The 20,727-nt window shown below is 37.1% G+C and overlaps 1 protein-coding gene across 6 annotated transcripts in view; it reads left to right on the top strand.

Moving 5' to 3' along the window:
- Positions 1–19,382, top strand: part of LOC122536453 (guanylate cyclase 32E) — a 32,216-nt gene extending 12,834 nt beyond the window's left edge. For 3 of the 6 annotated variants that reach the window (XM_043668830.1, XM_043668829.1, XM_043668831.1), the window contains 22 exons: positions 1,695–1,898; positions 2,616–2,813; positions 5,423–5,545; positions 6,133–6,328; positions 7,087–7,164; positions 7,505–7,749; positions 7,928–8,073; positions 9,664–9,802; positions 9,908–9,998; positions 11,405–11,610; positions 12,428–12,610; positions 13,445–13,549; positions 13,658–13,729; positions 14,655–14,820; positions 15,316–15,523; positions 15,629–15,763; positions 16,490–16,602; positions 16,689–16,840; positions 17,494–17,592; positions 17,650–17,794; positions 17,867–17,965; positions 18,250–19,382. In XM_043668830.1, coding sequence (XP_043524765.1) covers positions 1,710–1,898; positions 2,616–2,813; positions 5,423–5,545; positions 6,133–6,328; positions 7,087–7,164; positions 7,505–7,749; positions 7,928–8,073; positions 9,664–9,802; positions 9,908–9,998; positions 11,405–11,610; positions 12,428–12,610; positions 13,445–13,549; positions 13,658–13,729; positions 14,655–14,820; positions 15,316–15,523; positions 15,629–15,763; positions 16,490–16,602; positions 16,689–16,840; positions 17,494–17,592; positions 17,650–17,794; positions 17,867–17,965; positions 18,250–19,022 — 3,861 coding nt within the window. In that variant the 5' untranslated portion in view covers positions 1,695–1,709 and the 3' untranslated portion in view covers positions 19,023–19,382. Of the gene's footprint in view, positions 1–1,552; positions 1,618–1,694; positions 1,899–2,601; positions 2,814–5,422; positions 5,546–6,132; positions 6,329–7,086; positions 7,165–7,504; positions 7,750–7,927; positions 8,074–9,663; positions 9,803–9,907; positions 9,999–11,404; positions 11,611–12,427; positions 12,611–13,444; positions 13,550–13,657; positions 13,730–14,654; positions 14,821–15,315; positions 15,524–15,628; positions 15,764–16,489; positions 16,603–16,688; positions 16,841–17,493; positions 17,593–17,649; positions 17,795–17,866; positions 17,966–18,249 lie in introns of those variants that run through there. The other 3 variants (XM_043668832.1, XM_043668833.1, XM_043668834.1) reach the window with 3 other exon arrangements.
- The last annotated feature ends 1,345 nt before the right edge of the window (positions 19,383–20,727 follow it).

Raw genomic sequence — 20,727 nt, forward strand, 5'->3', positions numbered from 1 at the left:
CTCTAAAATTAAAATTTAAAAGTTGAACTTTTGAAAATAGAGCTTTTTCAAAAAGAAGCAATATCGTACTGTCTTAATATTTTTCAAATTATGAGAAAATAAAACTTACCGCGTTTAATCTGTATTTTCAAAATTGCCTTTGAAAGACATACACACACACACACGATTCGATGTATTTCGATGTTCGAATCGAAAAATAGGAAAGAAAATCAGACAAGCTGGCAAAGATGCGCTGAAGGATGGAACATCAGAAAAGAGAAATCCAATTTGATTTAGAACCTCTGCAGATGAATAAATTGCGGTTCTATCGACCCCGGGGAATGTATCTCGTTTGCAAGCTGTGGGTGACGCGCGTTCCGCTGCTTGATATCGTAATGGTTCAGACGAAAAGATGATATTGGTGGCGTGCAGTTAGCGACGAACGAAATTGGAAATAGTAGGAAGAGGAAGTGCGGCACACCGTTGGAGATCGATGGTGTTTATTGCAACCCCGTCGAGCTTACTGGATTCATCCATTACGCTCCCTATATCTTTCGTCTTCAAGGCTTCGGCTTTTATTGGATGCTGCTTGCAAATAAAAGCTCGGTGCAGCGGACCGTTGGTGCATGAACGAAATATTGACTTCTGTTAGGTGTAAACAGCGAGGACTCTCCTCGAAGGGGAGAGCTTTTTAGTGTACGTTTGCAATATTTTAGAAAGAGGAAACTGGAAGATTCAATAGCGCGATAAGTAGGTTGGGACAAAGTTGGTCAGACAGAGAATTATTTTGCGGTGGTTTCGCAATTGTTTTTGCAAACTACGAACTTCTGCTAGTTTAAACGCATCTCTATAATATAGATATAAAAATAATATGTTTGAGACAACATATCCATATATTGAGGCATATATTATGATAATGGGAGAAAAATATTCTGCAAAGATTTTCTAATAATTTGTATAATATAGTTGTGTATTGAAATAGTTACCATATATATGTATAAAATAATGTTATACAATTATAACATATACATAATACATATGATATACATAACATAATACATAATACATATGACATAATACATCGATATTATAACAATCGAGAAAAATCTTGCATTGTACAATATTTCACGAAAGGAAAGAACAATTGAATCGGGATGGGAATTGAAATGAATTAGATTAGAAAGAAGCAGTAACGATAAATAAGAAGCATCAATTTGGATGTACTATACGTAGAAAACGTGACGAGTTTTCTAACGTACAATATTTTATAAAAATGGGAAAAATTGGATGGGAATTAAAACAAATGAGAACGAAACTATAAATAAAGAAAAAAAATGAAATTAACTTGCGATCGAGCATGCTGTTGAAAAACAGAAAGAACTTTTTAATTTTTTTCGAACAATATGCAGAAAAGAAACCAGAAGATTGGTGTGAAATGAAAATTACTTTAATTTTAAGATTCCGCGATTGTATTACTAATGTTATTAATAATAAATGTAAAAAGTAAAATGTAAATGTATGTAATGTAAAAAGATTTAAAATAAATTAATAGAAAGATTTTTCGTTATTCTGAAGGATAAAAATGTTCTAAAGAGTATCAAGCAGAACTGCGTTAATTCGCGGAGGTATCCCGATTAGGTATGCTACTGAATTAAAAATCAAGTAGAATGGATAAGAAACGAATCTATAATAATGATAAATATGTTTTTGCAAAGGTTCGGTGACTGGGCATGCTACTTGCAAACGCGGAGAGGGCTTGTCTGTTACTAACGGCGATCCACATTTTACTCGACAAGGGCGTCTACGCCGAGACGTTCACCCTCGGTTATATCACCGGTTCGAAAAGACGTCCAGGGGACTTGGAGTATCAACGTCCTGGTTACCGGATATCCGGCGCCATATCGCTCGCCGTGGAAGAGGTAATCGAACCGCTTATTTTCCCGGAATGCCACGACACTGACCGCAATTAGCACGGAAGCGCATAATTAACAACGATAAAAATTTTAGAATCCCTCGCGCTCCACTTATATCCGCGACCTGTTCCTCACAATCACGGTAAAATCTCCGGGCAAATTCCTTTGTCCAGAAAGGAACAGTTCTGCTACGAACGACAGAGAACTTGATTCGAGAGAATTAACATAGAATAATCCTCTGACTTCTAGGTAAAAGGAAATTCAAAGCGAAACTCCCGCGAAAGTAGAGTTCATCTCTCGGACGATACGAGAAAATGGAACTAGAGGGATGAGATTGAATTTAATTAACTCGTAGAATGTACACAGGGTATTTCATTACTTTTTGTTAGAAATTTTATATATGTAGAACAGTGTATTTAGATGCATACATATATTAACATTTGTTATAATAATAAATAAAAACTCGTGTGTTCTATTGCATCTTGAAGTTTCGCTACTTTTTTAGTTCAATGTCTACGATAGAAATTCTAGGCTTTAAATTAAACGTCAATAGCGCTAATGTTAATGAAATCGGAATATGCACATCTTGTAACCATTCATCTCTCATCGTAACATTTCTTGCTGCGTACAATGGTAATGACATAAATCAAGGCAATATCAGATGAGATGCCCTGTGTACATCTAGTATACATATAGTATAGTATATTAGTTGGGTTGTGGTAGGTGAACGCAGGTGAGCTCGGTCGACGCGGACACAAGCTCGACTTCCTGATCGCGGAAACTTATGGCGAGGAGGAGACCAGCATCCTGATGACCGCCGATCTCTGGACGAAGAACATCAGCGCGTACATTGGGCCCCAAGAAACCTGCATCCACGAGGGCAGAATGGCCGCTGCGTTCAACCTTCCAATGATATCTTACGTAAGTAGCCTTTTCTCTCTTTCTTAGCCTTGGCAAAGAATCTACGTGATTCTGTGTGCAAGTATGTGTGAATCAACTGGAATATTTCCCCTCTGTTCTTTCTCTTCTAACTCTTTGGAAATGTAATACAACGAAAAGAATTATTTAGAAAATAATTAAAAAATTTCTTGCATCTTTTGATGCCAGATATGAAGAGCATATTTCTCCCTTATCTTTTATAAAAGTATACTTCAGAAAGGGATTTTTAATAACATCAATCTTTATCGTAACTCATAATTATTAAGATAACTTGGAATTAAATTGTCTTTATCGTTTTCTAACACTATTATGACTAATTCTTATTTTTTACAGAAATATAACAGATTTGAGACTCTGTATTTTTAAAGATTTTGATGACGTTTTCTAAGATACATAAACAGATACCATTCCTCTCATCTCTCTGGTACAAGTTTTACACTAGTGGTCGTTGAAGAATGGCTATTAATCAAGGCCCTGATTAAAGCTGTATAAGTTTTAAGTATGGTGTTATTCGATGTTGCGTTCCATTTAAATCGAGAATCATAAGCCTATGTAATAGGACGAACGGTGTGTTTCGTTGGATTGTTTTTTTTTTTTTTTTTTTTTCGCTTGTATCAACGTGATCTGGCGGTGCAATGCGCGGTTTAAGCTCCCAGCAGCTGGCGGGCCAACTGAGGAAATAAATTATTCTCCGACCACCGAGGAATACGAATGTGCGCTGAGATTACGACACGTTTAACCCATTCAGCGCCACGGAGAATCATCAGCTCGATCCTTTTTATCTATCTCTATATTTCGCCAGTTGTTTCTCTCGAGATTTCAAGCTTGTTAGTATCAAATATTTTCTAGAATGTTAGAGTTTCATCGGCTTGTTGTTTGCACGTGGATTGTGAAGTAAGCGACGAGATTGTAAAGTAACACATGAAAGAATTACGTTTCATGGTACTATAAAATAGCGGTCAAATTTTGATAAAACAGAAGTTTGCGTTATTGCGGTATTGTATATTTACGTAGATTGCTCTAATTTCAAAGCACTAAAGAATGACGGTCGGCCAGACTGAATTATTTAAATTCAAGCGAAACAACTTTATTGGAATTTAATTCTTTAATAATGTAAGAATATTAATACTGATAAATATTATATCAAAACTTCAGAAGAATCTTTTTAATCTAACTTGTATCTCAAAAATTAAACAGAACAAAAAGTTTATAACGCAATTATCAATATCCCTGTAAATAATTCTCTTAACGAAAACGAGATAATTACTTTCTTAGTCATTCATTTTGAATTTGTCGTTAGTTCATTGTACTTCCAAAGTCTTAAGCGAGCGTTTTTGTATATTATATTTATACGAATTACATTTTTACGGCCTTAATGGGTTTTGTAGCGACGACGGAATTGGAATGATTTCAAGTTTCGCAGGGAAGAGAAAATGAAAAATGAACGTCAGAGATAATAAGACATGCCAAGATGGGAAAAAAGATGGAGAAAACCATTTCTGGCAGCGATTCATTAAATTCCTTTTAATCTCGCGACTGTTCTAGCTAGGCCAGGGGAAACCGAGAAAAGAAGGCATTCATCTTCTGAACGAATTATCCAGATCACTGAATACTTATTTTCCTTCTCGAGGCGCGTTGTAGAAAAATATAGGGGCGCCGTTTCACGTGTCGTTTAACCTCGCGTTACTGCTTTCCAATGGACTTGCGCGAAATTAATTGACCAGCAGGTAAAAATCCGTCCCACTGTCGAATGAATGAAACCAATTAATTTAATTCGTCTGACTCAATTTCATGTTGTACATTAACGTTCATAAGTATCTAGATACTTGAATCGATCTATAGTAACAATATTTAAACGAGTGAATTGAAGTATATTATGCAGAAATGTCCAAAAATAATTGCACATTTAATTCTTTGAGTCTTTAGTCGATACTAAGCTATTGTACAGATAATCAGTAGTAAAATAATTGGTTTACTTACTGGAGATTCAAAAATATATAAAAATTTGTATGCTTAGAAACAAATGTATTCGTACTTTCATCATTCGGCACTAAATTTTTAAACTTTTGGTAATTTTAAGTATTCAAAAATTGATATTGCCTACGTTCAACAATTAATGACATTACCTCCCTTCAGAGACTATTTTGCCTAAATAGTTTTGAACGATGCTGTATCCACTGTACATTTCCAATTCGATCAAATCCAACGATCGGATCGTTATCGTTATACTGTCAAATTTAATGCAGTCTATCCTATTAATTAATCGTGTTTGGTTGTCGAGCGAGACAGCCGTGAATCACCACCAATGTACAATTTCGTTCGTATATTTTGTTCGATTTTCCATCGGCCCGTTATATTGCAACTTGGCGATTCCCACTGACACGCTAATCACACGCATTATTACGTGTCCCTCGCTTTCCAACCTGGTAATAGACCTAGAAATCCGATGCAAATTCGATACTGGTTTGCTACATGTGAAACGAGATTTATCTTTCTGCCTATCGCCTGGCTTCGTTCGGAATAACATACACGAAAGACGGTTTATCAAAATGATTAGTTCGCCAATCTACTAATTTTGCGTCTGTTTACAGTTCTGTACTCATCGCGAGTCGTCCGACAAGAAAGAATTCCCGACGTTCGCCAGAACGAGGCCACCCGACACGCAGATCAGCAAATCTGTTGTTTCAGTGCTGATGGCATTCAACTGGACGAAAGTAAGTAGAATGAGGCGCTACGTTATGAATGATCAGACCGATTCCCTACTATTTTACAAGTTTACGTTCAAAATTTGTAGTTTAATTTAATTTTACAAATTTACAACATTTGGGTATCTCAGATGTATTTAAATGTGTTGAATAATGTAACATACTATTTTGGAAAATATGTACATATTAGACAAAAATTTGAAAACATCGAGAATTTTAAAAGCTTATATATTTCTAATAAAATCTAAAACCTAAGAATTATAAAAGATATTAGTTCGTTAAAAAGGTAATTAAAACTTTAGAAATTAATTTATAATATAAGTTTATCAACCTACGAATTTTTAAAAGATGTTGTAGAATTTTCTTATTTTAAAGCATTGAATCTTCTTAGATCACCGATACCTCTATAGCGTTAATTTATAGTGGAAAAGTAAAATTTAGTGGAAGAAATTATAGTTAATATTTAAAAAATCGATTCAACAAATTCCAAATTTTTGGAAATCTTTTGCTTTAATTTCCTTTGTTTCAAATCTAATCGTCGGTAATTCCAAAGTTCGATAAATCGTAAAACTGACAGCCCGGTCTGTTACGTTTAGGTGACGTTCATGTACATGAACTCGACCCTGTTCGAATTCAACAAGATGTCAACGATCGCGGAGACCATACTGTCGTCCTTCGAGGCTGCTGGCGTGACAGTGAACTTTGTCCGTTGCTGGGAAGAACCCTATCACGTCACGCACATGACCAATCCATTCCACAAATACGTCAGCGAAACGTATCGAGAAACGCGAAGTGAGTAAGAAAACAGATTTACAATTTGGCACGAGAGAGAACAGAAAGGGAGGGACTTGACGTGAAAACAGTGTTGCTTTGCCCAAGTTCTTTCAATGTAAAACCTCTGTTCTTCTAATTTACGACGATCGCGATAACGACGATACGGTCTTAAACGCTATTTTCCTAAATCACGCGCGACGCGTGGTCTGAAATAAAGTACCCGCATTTCGACTTTTCATCGAGTCCGTGTACAGTTTGAAACGGTAGCCCGCATGTTACGATTCCAGGAATTTCGCGTGGTGAATAGATACGGCACGTAATTCACCTCGGTATCTATTTAAATTTGTATCTACTTGTTAAAAATAAGCATAGTTAACCTGTTTTTGCCACTAGCCTCCGATGAACGATTGGGTTATCTCGGTGCAGGGGGACAATAATTGTGCGACCATAGAATGTAAATCTACATTTGTAAAAATTCAATTCTTCCTTCTCTCTTCTTTGAAAAAATTTAGAAAAATCCTCGTGACATCTTTCCAAATCAAGATTAAAGAGAACTGTTCAAACAGTAATTTGTTCAACTACATTGTTACTGTAAGAATATGCAAAAAAGAAACTTGTTTTAAAAAGACGTTTTTTTAAATTCGCTGGTCACAAAAGACCCCAGCGTGCGAAGTAAGAATTAATGAAAAAAAAAAAAGAAAAAAGGAAAGAGTGAGAGGGAGGAAAAAATCTCGGGAATTCAATTCATTGAGACAGTGTACGATACTTTGTTTCAGTTTACGTGATTCTAGGAAACTACTACGAGCACATGGGACTGCTGATGGCTCTGGACCAAAGGAAGCTCTTGGAAAAAGGTATAAATCCGCTGTAAAATAATCAGGTACATATACCAGAGAGCAGTGTCATTAGATCGTAATCTAATACTCGTCTCTGAAGCTTTACTAAAATCATCCTGCTTCGTCGCTGAATTAAGAACTCTTAAGAACCGAGTAAATAAGCACTTGGAAAAATGCTAAAAAAAAAAGAAAAGAAAGAAAAATCACGTTATTTTCTTTATCCACGCGAGCCTGTATGTTTTAACGATCGTGTATAGATCTCTCGTTTATAAATACTCGTTTGCGAAGAGAGAGAGAGAGAGAGAGAGAGAGAGAGAGAGAGAGAGAAATAAACATATCGCGGGAATTCGTGCCGCAGGCGAATACTGGGTGGTCGGTGTCGATATCGAGCAGTACGATGAGAAACGACCGGACAAGTACTTCCGTGGTTTATGGCAGAAGAAGACCAACTCGTCGATACTGAAAGCGTATCGTAGCTACTTCAGCGTGGTAGCTTCCACGCCCATTTACTCGAAGAACTTCACGCGAATGGTGAACGAGTACAGGCAAAGGCCGCCGTTTAACTTCACCAATCCATTGGCGAACATGGGCGGGATCATTCAGGTGACTATTACAATCTCACTTCGCGAATCGATAAGTTCAGTCAAACTGAAATCTTCGCAATCAGGATGTAAATCGATAACGATAAATACGACGAATGATAGCAGTCTATGCTGACGCGGAAACGGGACACCAGTCTTCGACTCTTAAAACGTAATCGTCTGTTTGTGTTATAAGGCAGATCGTGCCAGAAACGGCGTACCTGTACGACGCGGTGCACCTCTACGAGAGATCGTTGTTGAAAGCTCTGGACGAGAATCGGGACCCTCGGAACGGCCGTGAAATGGTGGCGGCGCTTTACGGCGTTCATTATCGGAGCGCCATGGGGTACGTATAAAAAGCGACGACACTCGTGGATCGCGAATCGGCTGCTTATCGCGGCCGTTTACGACATGCAAATCAGTTTCGTCGGGCGGGCGATCTCGCGGCGCAAAAATTACGCCGAAAACGAGGCACTCTTGCCTGAGACTTGACGCGTGCATTTTCGCCGAAGTGATTGTCGTTTGCATGCCGTTTGCATACCGGGTTGACAAAGACGGAAGTGAGGCGAGAAACTTGCCGCTTGGAGATAAGGGAAGAATTATGCACACTTTACGAGTACTATGCGCTGCACGAGTTTACGACTCGGTTTTATTTTTAGGGTAAAAATGAAAATTAGCACACGACACGTATAATAATTCTTCCTAACTCCTTCGCATCTATGAATGAAATATTATTCGTGATATAGTTTCATTTGAATATAAATTTTTCGAAGGATGGATCGTTCATGTGCGTACGATAGTTTATACAACAGTTTAGGAGTTTACGTTCAATGAGCAAGAGTAATTTAACCTTTTAATAAAAGATGATGAAAGTTTTATGTTCGTCTTGCGCGCTGAAGAAATATTTTCCAACGATGAGTTAATACGTAAGAATCATTTCTTGACGTCCTTCTTCTTCAAGAAATTGTAGAATAAAAATTAATTAACGTTGGAAACGTTAGTTAACCAGTGACTTTGATTACAAATCGTATTTTTGATTACCATTAATTATTTTTGATTACTGTGTGTTAATATGTTCGCAAGTTAACGAGAAATTTTGTTTCACTGCTTTCGACCATCATGAATTTCCAACTAAAAATTCTCCTATTGAGGACCGAGCCGTAACTTATCAATTTCTTAAAGTTTTGTAAAATTACAAAATCCAGGTGGAAGGTGTAACAATGAAACAAACATTGACCCTCGAAGTTTCCTTCTATAATATTCAAAAGTAGAATTTAACGATATGAAACGAATGAAATTTCGTGACTTTCATGAATGTTATTTTTACCCGAATGAAAATGTTGCATTAACACAACGTTGGTCCTTGATAGGTCAATCTTTAATTATCATATAGAGTTCAATAAAATACAGTAAAATTCTAAACTAGCTATTATATTCCTAATCGCAATCTATCCGAAAGATCATCTCACAGTATTTATCCTGAAATTCAAGAAGAAGCAACAAGACCACCTGATTCACCATGGAAATATTCATCCGCGCGTGTGAGATGGTATTTACGCGAGGTTAATAAAGCAGAGATGGCCATTATTACGGTGACGCAAGCGTCTAGAATGATAATTGACCCTACGAAATAATTAAGGCTTTCGCGCTGAGGCTGGAATCTCCCATGGATTCTCGTTACTTTCCTTCCCCATGCTCCAGTCCCATCTTCGCGATATCCCTCGCAACGCCGTCGTGCACAATTGATTACACGATAATTCATCACGCCCGTTTGACGAGCAGCGAGCCGTAGAATTAATAACGAGCGAGAGAGAAACGGGGCGGTATAAAAATTGACGGGGAAATAACGCTTCTCGCGGCGCATTTGCGCAATTTACGAGGACTTTTAGCACGCGTGAACGACGCCTGCCTGTTACATGATGTATCGCCTGTGCAGATACATGGTCTACATGGACGAAAACGGAGACGCTGAAGGCAATTACACTCTGATCGCTTTGGACAATCGACCGACAAAGGGGCACGGTTTATATCCCATAGCTTACTTTGTGGGAAAGGAGAACGGCACGAATCTGCCGGTCAGTAAGACGTTAACTGATTCTTTTTTTTTTCTTTTCTTTCTTTTTTTCTTTTTTTTTTTTTTTTTTTCGTTCGTCGTTCATCGATCCTCGTTTCGCTTGCAGAGACTTCGGCTGACGAGGGACATTTCGTGGATCGGTGACGGGCCGCCCATCGCCGAGCCTCGCTGCGGCTACCACGGTGAAAAATGCACTTGTACGTATATACGACGATTCTTTTTATTATTTCCCGCTTCGCCGTCACTGCCTATAAATCAATTCTTCGTGACGTTTGATTGAAGAAACGAGCGGCTAGTGGGGATAAAGTGAAAGCAAAGGAGGTGGGACGGTGATACTTCGCGTTAGGTTTGGAGGACGTAGAGCATAACGTTTTCCCCTCCTTCTCCTCTTCGCCACGGTGTTCGATAATGGAAACGTTCGGTGCTCGTGAAAACGCGATCGGGGTAGAAGGTTTTGGTTCTCCTTCGAATTACCATTCGTCAGCTTTCTCTTGTACCTTCATGGGCGATCGTTCGAAAATACATCATAAAGTTTGCTGGTCCGATCCGCGCATTTACATATGTAAATCTGTTTATGAGGGGGGGGGGGGAAGGGGATAGGGAGTCCATGCCCTTCTTACCCGCGAGTACCTTTTTCGTTTCCTTTAATTGAGATCGAATACGAGTATATCTCGACAACGTAACCGCTGCGATTACCGATTATGCAATGAAAGAACACACAGCCGCCACGGTCCGTGACCGATTTAAACGTTCCTGAACACGAAACGAGGGGTTACAATTAAAAAATCGAACGGAGCGAGCATCTCTGGCCTGAAGGTACGAATGATCGACCCTGAGATTGTTGGATCGGTGGATTGTTCGTTTAAAAAAATGATAATCTGGTCGATATGAGTTACGAGTAATTCATTGTATACCATTAGAAAACAATAATTAGGGTTATTATAAATTGGAACATCCCAGGTCGGAAATTATTTATAATTATTATTGTTACTGGTACTACTTAAACTAGAGCAGAATACCACAGATTATGAAATTATATGATGAGAATACTATGGACAAGAATATCATACGTTACAGAAACTGTACACATAAACCAAATGAATGCTTCTGTCTATTGAGGACTGTACGCATCCATGGTTTTATCTGTGCTGATGTTACAATATATTATACTATCGAAAATTAAACGATGATATCTCGTCCTAAATAAGAGATACGCGTATTGCGATATAGAAAACAAAAATATAAAAATATAAGAATGTAAAAACGTCTGGAAACAGTAATATAGAAGTACATATAAGAATATAAAAACGTGGGAGTATAAAAATACAGAGATGTATGTCGAAATGTAAAAATGCAGGAACATAGAAATAAAGAAATGCAAAACTGTGGAACTATAGATCTGAGAAACGATATGTTTGTGGAGCTATAGAACCGTGGAATTATAGGACTATAAAACTTTAGAATTGTGAACTTCTACAACCATGAAACTACATGATTCTAAAACAATAGTTAGAGTTATAGAACTGTACGTGGAATAATTTGTTGAAATAACAATGGAAAATCGTCTGTAAGAGACTCACAAGATCACAATCAAATCATTTAGCTCACACGGGAGAAATCGTGGGCGGTATAGCCGGTGGATTTCTGTTGATTATGACGGCGGTGATGCTGATGCTATACAGGAACTGGAAGTACGAGCAGGAACTGGATTCCCTGCTCTGGAAGGTGAACTACAAAGACATTCAGATCAAAGAGAAGAAAGACGAATCGACGGGAGTCAATGAGGCGCCTACCAAATGTAATTCCAAGGTAAATGCCTGGCTTCGTTCTCTGTGCCCGACTCCTGCCTGTCTCTCTCACTTCGTCCCTTATAACAATTCTCTGTTATTCCCGCCATTTCCCTCGACCCAATTGATCCCGGGACTTTCGAAGCTCAGCGCTGTTCCGCTATCAAATCCCGAACGATACGATCGCGCTTCTTATACAACGACTTCAAAATCCTAGCAATCCCCTATTCTGCTATAAAATACGACGAAATTATGTAAATGTAAATGCTGTGTGGAGGCTATGGGTGAAAAATACAAGTCACAATTTCTTGTCTCCTATAGCAGAGGAACAATTTTGAAGTTCAATGTGTTCTCAAGACAATTCTGTCATCAGTCTCCTTTGATTTTAGGATTAAATACAATTTCTCTTTTGTCATCTTTTTGGGTCTTTGAAAAATATCAATGACGTTAGTTGTGCAGGCAAATGTTAATTGACAATATTGAGCTAATAATTGTTTTTTAAAAACTATTTTAAATTTATCGCATATTTTCAAAATTATTAACACTTATATATTCCAAAATTTAATATTAAAATTAAAAACTTGATATTAAATATTTAACGTTTAATATTTTAATACTTGGACCTTACATTATTGACACACTTTCTTAGCCTGTTTCACATTAAAATATTTTTGCTCTGCTATCAAATGACATAAAAATCAAAAGATCGTCCTATGGTTTTTATATAGTAACCATATGCTATAATATAATATAACGTGCAGTGTAATGATTTATATTGATAAATGTTGCATATACTTTCTATATGTCTTTTTAATGAACGAAATAATTTTCCTGGATAGACGACGACACAGCCAATTGTAAGAACCAGCCAAGTTTCCCTAAGCTCGAATCCAGATGCTGACTTTCGATATTCCATGATTTACACGCAAATTGGTGTTTATAAGGGGCGGATATTCGCCGTAAAGAAGGTACGGAAGAAATCGATCGAAATTACACGGGAGATGAAGAAGGAACTGAAAGTGGTAAGTACAGCACTAGTTCGAATTGCTCGCTTAAATTGCGTTTACATTAATCAACTTTTGGTCAGTTGACTAAATAAGTCGATCGATTTCCAATATGTACATAACATCACTCAAATTAATACAATTTTCGATTGTTCGTTCGTTCGTCTATTTTTTGTCAATCAATCTTCTATTTATCAATCAATAATATCAATAAATTGACATTATAGATGTAATAAATACGATGATCGGATAATTTGAAATTTGTAAAATGTACGTGTAAAATTTCATTTTTCTTCATTTTTATCGAAGAGATTTACATAATAGTTTGTAACTTATAAAACTTTTCTAACAATATTCATGAGTCTAATATCTAATAAGCTATTTAATGAAGTAATATCACATAATTTACGAGTTTCTGATAATAATGTTAATAATAAAGCAAAGGAATTCTACAAATTAATTTTATAAATCACAAGTTATCCTATTTTTGTCCTATTCGACGAAAAATTAATAAAGAAAAGTCTATAATTAACTTACAACTTATCATTATATTATATACTAGTATTATTAATTAATGATCACATCACTATTCCTTTTACTTGGATTCTACAGCTTTCGAAAATTTCAAGAAATTGGAGTATTTGCAACATCATAATAAACTATTTCACGTTCTTTAATGATTTAAACTGAACTATATATACGTACTGAACACGTTGACCAATAAAATGTCAACGAAAAGTTAGCACAAATTAATGTACCAGCCAACCAAAAGCAATCCAATGTAAACGCAATCTTCCCATCGAAAGCCAATTTCTCGGACCATGTTGTACAAATTGAGGATCGTTTCTCTAGATGCGTGATTTGCGACACGATAATTTGAACGCTTTCATCGGAGCCTGCACCGATCCGCCGAACATATGCATCGTCGTGGAATATTGCGCTCGTGGCAGTCTGAAGGTAATCACTGGGACAGTTTGTGCAATTAAGTAGATGAAACATTCGAAAATTGCCGAGTATAATTTTCCCTGTCCGTTTTTTTTTTTTTTTTTTTTGTTTCTCTCGCAGGACATTTTGGAGAACGAGGACATGAAGCTGGATAACATGTTCATGGCGTCCTTGGTCGGTGATATAATCAGGGTATGAATTGCTAAAAAAAAAAAAATCGATGAATTCTACTTTGGTTCATTTAAGAGGGTATTTTTTGGCAATCTTTAGATTAAGATCAAACTAATTGTAAGAATTGATAAATCTATGAATTTTAAATTTCGTACGCAAGTTTATTAGACTTTCAAATATGTGCAATTGTTTTTCCCTGTAAATGTTGTTATACATTAACATTAAATTGTTGATTAATACATGTTAATTAAATCACCTTGTTTTAAAAGAAAGTAATCTTAATCTATGTGATAGCCGTGTAAAGAATAAAAATCGGCTTTATTAAAAAGATTTCAACTTTATCATAATTTTACTGCTGGATATAAAGTGATATTTCTTTTAAATGTATGTAAAATTTCGAAGAGATCGGATCACTCATTAAAGAGAAATTATATTATTATGGAGAAAATCGCATTTAAAGTTTCACATACAATTTCAACATGTATTTATGTCACTTATCTTTAATTTACTGTTCCTGTGGAATGAAAGGATATTTTCTTCTTTTATAAAAAATTCAAAGTTTGAAAATTTTAAGAAAAAAGGAAAAGATTGACTACTAATTGAGTAGGAGCATGATCATATCTTCCGCCTAATAGTAAAATTTGGATACATTTAAAATTAAATTTAAAATGACATGTTTTTGAAGTGAAAATTTCTGTTCTATCCATTAAATTTTATCGTAAGAAGAAACTTTAGAACAAATGATTATACTGATGATAATTCGCATAGAGCAGTAATAATGCTATTGTCGTTGAATAAAATTTTGTCGAAATTTACCGATCGTTCAAACTTCTCGCATTCTCGTAAGAATCTCGTTCTCGAGAGTTTCGATTTGCAGTTCCTTGGAATCTCGTATATTCGACGAAACGAGTGGAACGTAATACGGTCTTGCTTGCGCATTTTTCAGGGTATGATCTATCTGCACGAATCTGTCATAAAATACCACGGTTCGTTGAGTACGTCGAACTGTTTGGTGGATTCTCGATGGGTCGTAAAGCTGGCGGACTTTGGATTGCACGAATTTAAAAAGGACGCCGAGTGTGAGCCGTGCGATGTTATGAAGAAGTATCACGGTAATTTATCAAACGGATGACGTATAAATCCTTTGAAGAACGATTCTATAGGTCTATGACAAATATACATGACAGAGTTCCAACTAGCTAAATGTTACGTTCTATATTCTATAAAATATTTTAATTACTACGATATAAGAACATGACATGAAATGGGATTCTTAATAAAACTACTAAATCTTAACAAATTTCCCAAATTTTCAGTCTGTATATTTTTATTAGTAATACTGGTGAATAAAATAAAATTGTATAATAATACTAATTAAACTATGACTTATCCGATTTAATATATTTTGACCGCTACAAAACGAAGTTGTAATTATCCGTAACATTGCAATTATAATTCGTAGTTGGTCGCTGTTTTAAATTTGTTTCTTTTTAAAAGAAACTTCTTGTAACTATCAATAATCATAATATCAATGTTGTTTAATATTAAAGTTCAAAGCTGTCTATTTTACTTGATGGCAAATTAAATGGAAAATGATCGTTCAACAGGTTTATTGTATCGAGCGCCAGAGTTATTACGATCGACGAAAAGTCAGGAGCCAACTGTACGGGATTATCAGAGAGGGGACGTTTATTCTTTCGCGATAGTGTTGTACGAGCTTCAAGGGAGGCACGGTCCTTTTGGAATCAGCGAGTTAACCCCTTCGGAGATATTGAAGAAAGTAATCGCGAGAGAACCGGACACCGAACCGTTCAGGTATTACCATTAATGTCGCAGTCTGTCGACGGCAGAAGATACGTAAATTTTATGTGCTTTTGTTTCCACCCTGTCAGCTACTCTGTTTTCCTTGAATTATCTCAGACCACCGTTGAACCAGTTGGAGAACTGTTTCCAGTTCGTGCGCGCTTGTCTAACGGAGTGTTGGGCCGAGGATCCCGAGATTCGACCAGACTTCAAAATTATTAGGAACAAGCTAAGGCCTTTGAGAAAGGGCATGTAAGTTTCAATATTTCAAACCATGATTCAAAAAATCAATGTTAGCAACGTCAATTATTTAATTCTTTAGCAATTAAATGCAAACGTTATTTCGATATTAAAATGTAAAAGTTGATTCAAAGAAGTTTTTATTTCCATGTGACATTTTTATGTATATGTGATGCAAAGATTTAAGATTCAATAATGTAGAGTTGTACTCTTAATTTATTATTAAGTTAAATTAAGATTTATATTTTTATGAATACAAAGATAGAAAAATGGAATCAGCAGAGATTTGTCTCACATACTAAACATTACAATGTAAAGTAAGTTAGATTATTCCAAGTTCACTTATTACTAAAAAGATCGTGCAGTACAATAATTAATTTTTCATTTCATTATCAATAAAATTACTTACATTTGGTGACTGAAGCAAATCTCTCCTTATTCCTTTATTTTCGTGTTCATAAGCACTTGAGTTTGTATAAATTTTCTAAAATTTAGATTTGTAAACATTACTTGCAAATCGGTAAAGGACACTAGGAATATACATTACATAACTTGTAAAAATTGTAAAACATTGAAAAACAGAATTGTTTGATAAAACAGTAATTCGTAAACACAATTAAGAAAGTAATAAACTTGTAATATCTGCACGAATTTCATCCAGTCAATAATATAAAGTAAAATAAAAGAAAGATAAAAAGGAAAAGAAATTCGAGTGACCTAGAAATGCGTTTTTCTTAGGAAACCAAACATATTTGACAACATGATGGCCATGATGGAGAAGTACGCGAATAATCTGGAGGCGCTGGTGGACGAGCGAACGGACCAATTAACGGAAGAGAAGAAAAAAACAGGTTGCTTGAAATTTCATAAAATGTCACTCAATTAAAATGCAATCACGTTTCCCTCAAATTATATTATATTAAGTTTTGCCTTTTAGACGCGTTGCTGTATGAAATGCTACCACGTTACGTGGCAGAGCAGTTGAAACGAGGACACAAAGTTGAAGCCGAAAGCTTTGACAGTGTTACAATTTATTTCAGCGACATTGTCGGTTTCACTGCCATGTCAGCCGAGAGCACACCCTTACAGGTAATTTATACAAAAATATTTGCAAATTATTGTGAATTATTAATATTGTTGAATTATTATTGTTATTAGGTTATTGTTATTAATAGTAATATAATTCTGCTGTTCTCCTTAGATCTACAATTCAATTGGTGTTGTGAAAATACAGATAGTTTCTTTTAATTTTAATATACGATCTATTGTTATTGTTAGACTATGAACGTTTGTACAAATTCACATTTTCATCATCATAGTTAAAGTAGAAATTCGTTTCTATTAAATATTAAAGCATGTAGTTTACTTTGAATGTGTATTACAATCTTCAAACGGTATCGTTAAATCATAAATGACCACAGCATCATAATTTAGATTTTTTACCGCTAAAGTTTAAAAGAAATGATGACAAGTTTCAGAAACTTTGAATTTTTATAACTTCAAATGATCCAATGATATCAATAAAAAAAGAAAAAGACGTTAGAGATAAAAATTTTCTGTGAAAGCATATACAATCTATAGTCCACAGTCTATTACATTTATTATCTTCTTACAAAGAATAACGAAAGTGTTCCGAAAGAAAGAAAATATCTGTAAAGAGACCTGCATGAAAAAGAAATAAGAAATACGGCAGTGATTATCAATATAAATACTCGTAATACACGCAAATCCTTTGTTTGCAGGTGGTAGATTTTCTAAACGATCTATACACCTGTTTCGATTCGACTATAGAAAATTACGATGTCTACAAAGTGGAAACTATCGGTGATGCTTACATGGTGGTAAGTAACAAAGTGTCTGAACGTCTGAAACAGGATCCTGAATGATTCTCGTTTTAGGTGAGCGGTTTGCCAATTCGAAACGGTATCCAACATGCGGGGGAAATTGCCAGTATGTCCTTATGCCTTCTAGACGCTATTAAACAATTCACCATTCGACATAGGCCGTTAGATAAGCTACAACTGCGAATCGGCATACATTCTGGTAAACTTGGTGGAAAAACGTGTACGATTTTACAATTAGACATGAATTACAATTGATATCACTTTCGTTTAGGTCCTGTATGCGCCGGTGTGGTCGGTCTAAAAATGCCCCGTTACTGTCTATTTGGAGACACCGTAAATACTGCCAGTCGTATGGAATCTACTGGATCTGGTAAATAATTATTTATTGGCAGCGAGAGGAAAAGTGAAAAGGCTTTCGATATAATTTCTCGGTGTGTCCAATTAAACGAACCGCAATAAAATTCTCCGATTAGACTTCTTAGCTGCCTACGAGAACGGAATATAATTTCAAGAGTAACAGTTATAAAATATATTACTATCGATCATCTTTTTAATTTTGTTGTGATATACATTCATTTGAATGATTCATATCGCAAATATTCGTATAAACTATCGTATAACGCTGTAACGCGTCTAACATCTTTTGCTTTCCAGCTTTAAAGATCCACTGCAGCAAAGAAACGAAGGAACTCCTGGATCAATTGGGCGGTTTCAAAGTGGTGGAAAGAGGGCTAGTCTCTATGAAAGGCAAAGGCGAGCGACTGACCTACTGGCTCCTCGGCGAAGACCCCGTCTTACGGGAGGAACGAAACAGGGAACGAAAAAATCGAAGGAACGGCCACGCCAAGAAGAACCCGAACCCTCTGATACCACGAAGCTCCCTCAAGAACAAATCTCTCGTACGATCCACCTTCATGAGATGTTCCAGCGAGTCCCCGAAACGATTGCGTTTCGCAAGCTCCGATCAACTGGACCAGAACTGTTCCCGCGCGAACAGCCAATTGGAATCGATCGTCGACAATAGTCCGTGTAAACCGAAGGCCTCTTGTACGGCGAGAGCTTCGTGCGCGGACAGCTGGAGGTCCTCAAGCAACTCGTGCCCGTGCGTCGAGAAATTGTGCGAACAGGAAACTGTTCGGATCGACGTGAAGGATCTGGCGCGGAATCAATCGGACGCGAGGTGTTCGCCGCTGCGAGCGAACTGGACGATCGGCAGTGAGCCTTGTTTCTTGCGCGGAGGGGCGAAGAACTTCCGGTTCGGGTCGGCCGGCGTCGCGCAGACAACCTGCAGATCCGCGCCCAGCAGCCCAAGGCACAGCACTCTGATCTTAAATTGTCAGAGGCGAGCGGCACAGTCGAACGAGGAGATAGACGGATGGGACGCTACCACGCCACTGATTTATTATCCGGGAGGACGATTGGATTAAGGAGCCTGGGCTGGAGCCGCCACGAGTGTAGGCTCGTCGATCTCGAGTCGGTTTCTTCAACGCGACATCGACGTGATTTAACTCTCGACGATCGGATGCAGGTGCTCGATTACGCGCACATGGAAGTACCGATCGTCCGTACTGAGAGACCGGGAGGAATGAGAGATCGAAGAGTTGAAGTGTGCGCTTAATTCGGTGTGATTAATTAAGCCGGGATGTTGGTGAGTTGTTCTCGATGAATGAAAGTCATCGAATGGCTGAAGAGCGCGACGCCTCGATAATTGCGGAGACTCGAAGGATACCGAGGTAGGAGTTTACTTCGATTTATCGATTTGTAGCTGGTCCGGTTCATGCGATCTCTGCGCGATTCATCTCAAAGATGAAACCGCGAGTTTTACCGCGAACGATTACGCGCGAGCTACGGTTGGTCAATTAACGAATTCACTCGCCGAGCGGCTGTGCTCGCTCTCTCGGACATGATTTTCCCCTCGTTCGCAGTGCACGATGTACCAAAGCACACCGCACGTACAAACGAGATACCTAACAGACGTATTTATACATTATTTATAGCATACGTAACTCGTGCACGGAAATCAACGCGTCGTAACGGTATATTCCACGCATTAGCTTAGACAATCAAGAAGGCTCGTGCTTTTTATTCCGTATAAGTGTCCTCTAGTCAATTTATTTTAATTTTACGCACACGGTTCAGTTCTTACGACGCAACGAATCGAATATTCATACGGAGTTTGCAATAAAATACGTTTCTATTCGAACACGTCCGCGAGGTAATGGTTGTCCGATAGAATCTTCGCGACATTAGCGTGAACGATGCTATTTACTGCCGGCGCGTAGTACTTACAATTATTTATAGAGTAATATATGTACATATATATATATACACACACACTCCTGTTTGGAAGTTTGGGCCCCTTACCTTTTGATCCAGATAAATTTCTTCGCGCGTTTTTCTAAGAAATAAGAACATCGTAATTGTAGCTAACTGCTAGAAGAAAAATAATATTATGAACGAAATACTTTACTTGAAAAAGTGTTTAATTCTTTTCAAAATGAACGTGCTGTAAATTTTTGAACGGGAGACAGAGTAATATATAAAATAGTAATATACGTATTATACCATGAACGCTCGGAAACTCGAATCGGAGTTTCTTCGATAACGTGTGTCATCCAATTAAGAAACCGATCTATTAGCGCGATACGGAAGAAAAAAAAGAAGAAGAAGAAGAAGAAGAAGAAGAAAGGAAACACGTGTAAATTTATTATTCCTCTTGAAATAAAGAAATCATTAATGAACCACGGATCGTTCGATTGACGACGGTTGTGCAGTCGTCGTCGAATTAGATCGGTTGTCAAAACCGATGTACACAAATTTCTCTACAAACACAGGGAGGATGTGTGAGCAAACACACGAAGAGAGAGAGAGATCCGAGATAATTTCACAGTATTGACGGAGATGTGGTTGTTGCACGCAAGTGCAATGGCATCGAGCGTGTTACCCGAGCAGACACACGAGCACGATGCGTGATGAAACGGCGGCGATAACGTACCGAGATCCATTAAATTATTAGCATTGAAGAAATTAATTGAACACGAGACGGTGATTGCACGCGTTCCTCTTGCTCGCTTGCTCCTGTTTTATCTACCGCCGCACGGACTGCAGCTTTGTCGTGAAGAATTGGAAAAA

Source organism: Frieseomelitta varia, unplaced genomic scaffold (assembly GCF_011392965.1).
Source record: "Frieseomelitta varia isolate USP_RPSP 00005682 unplaced genomic scaffold, Fvar_1.2 scaffold_835, whole genome shotgun sequence".
NCBI classification, from domain to species: domain Eukaryota; kingdom Metazoa; phylum Arthropoda; class Insecta; order Hymenoptera; family Apidae; genus Frieseomelitta; species Frieseomelitta varia.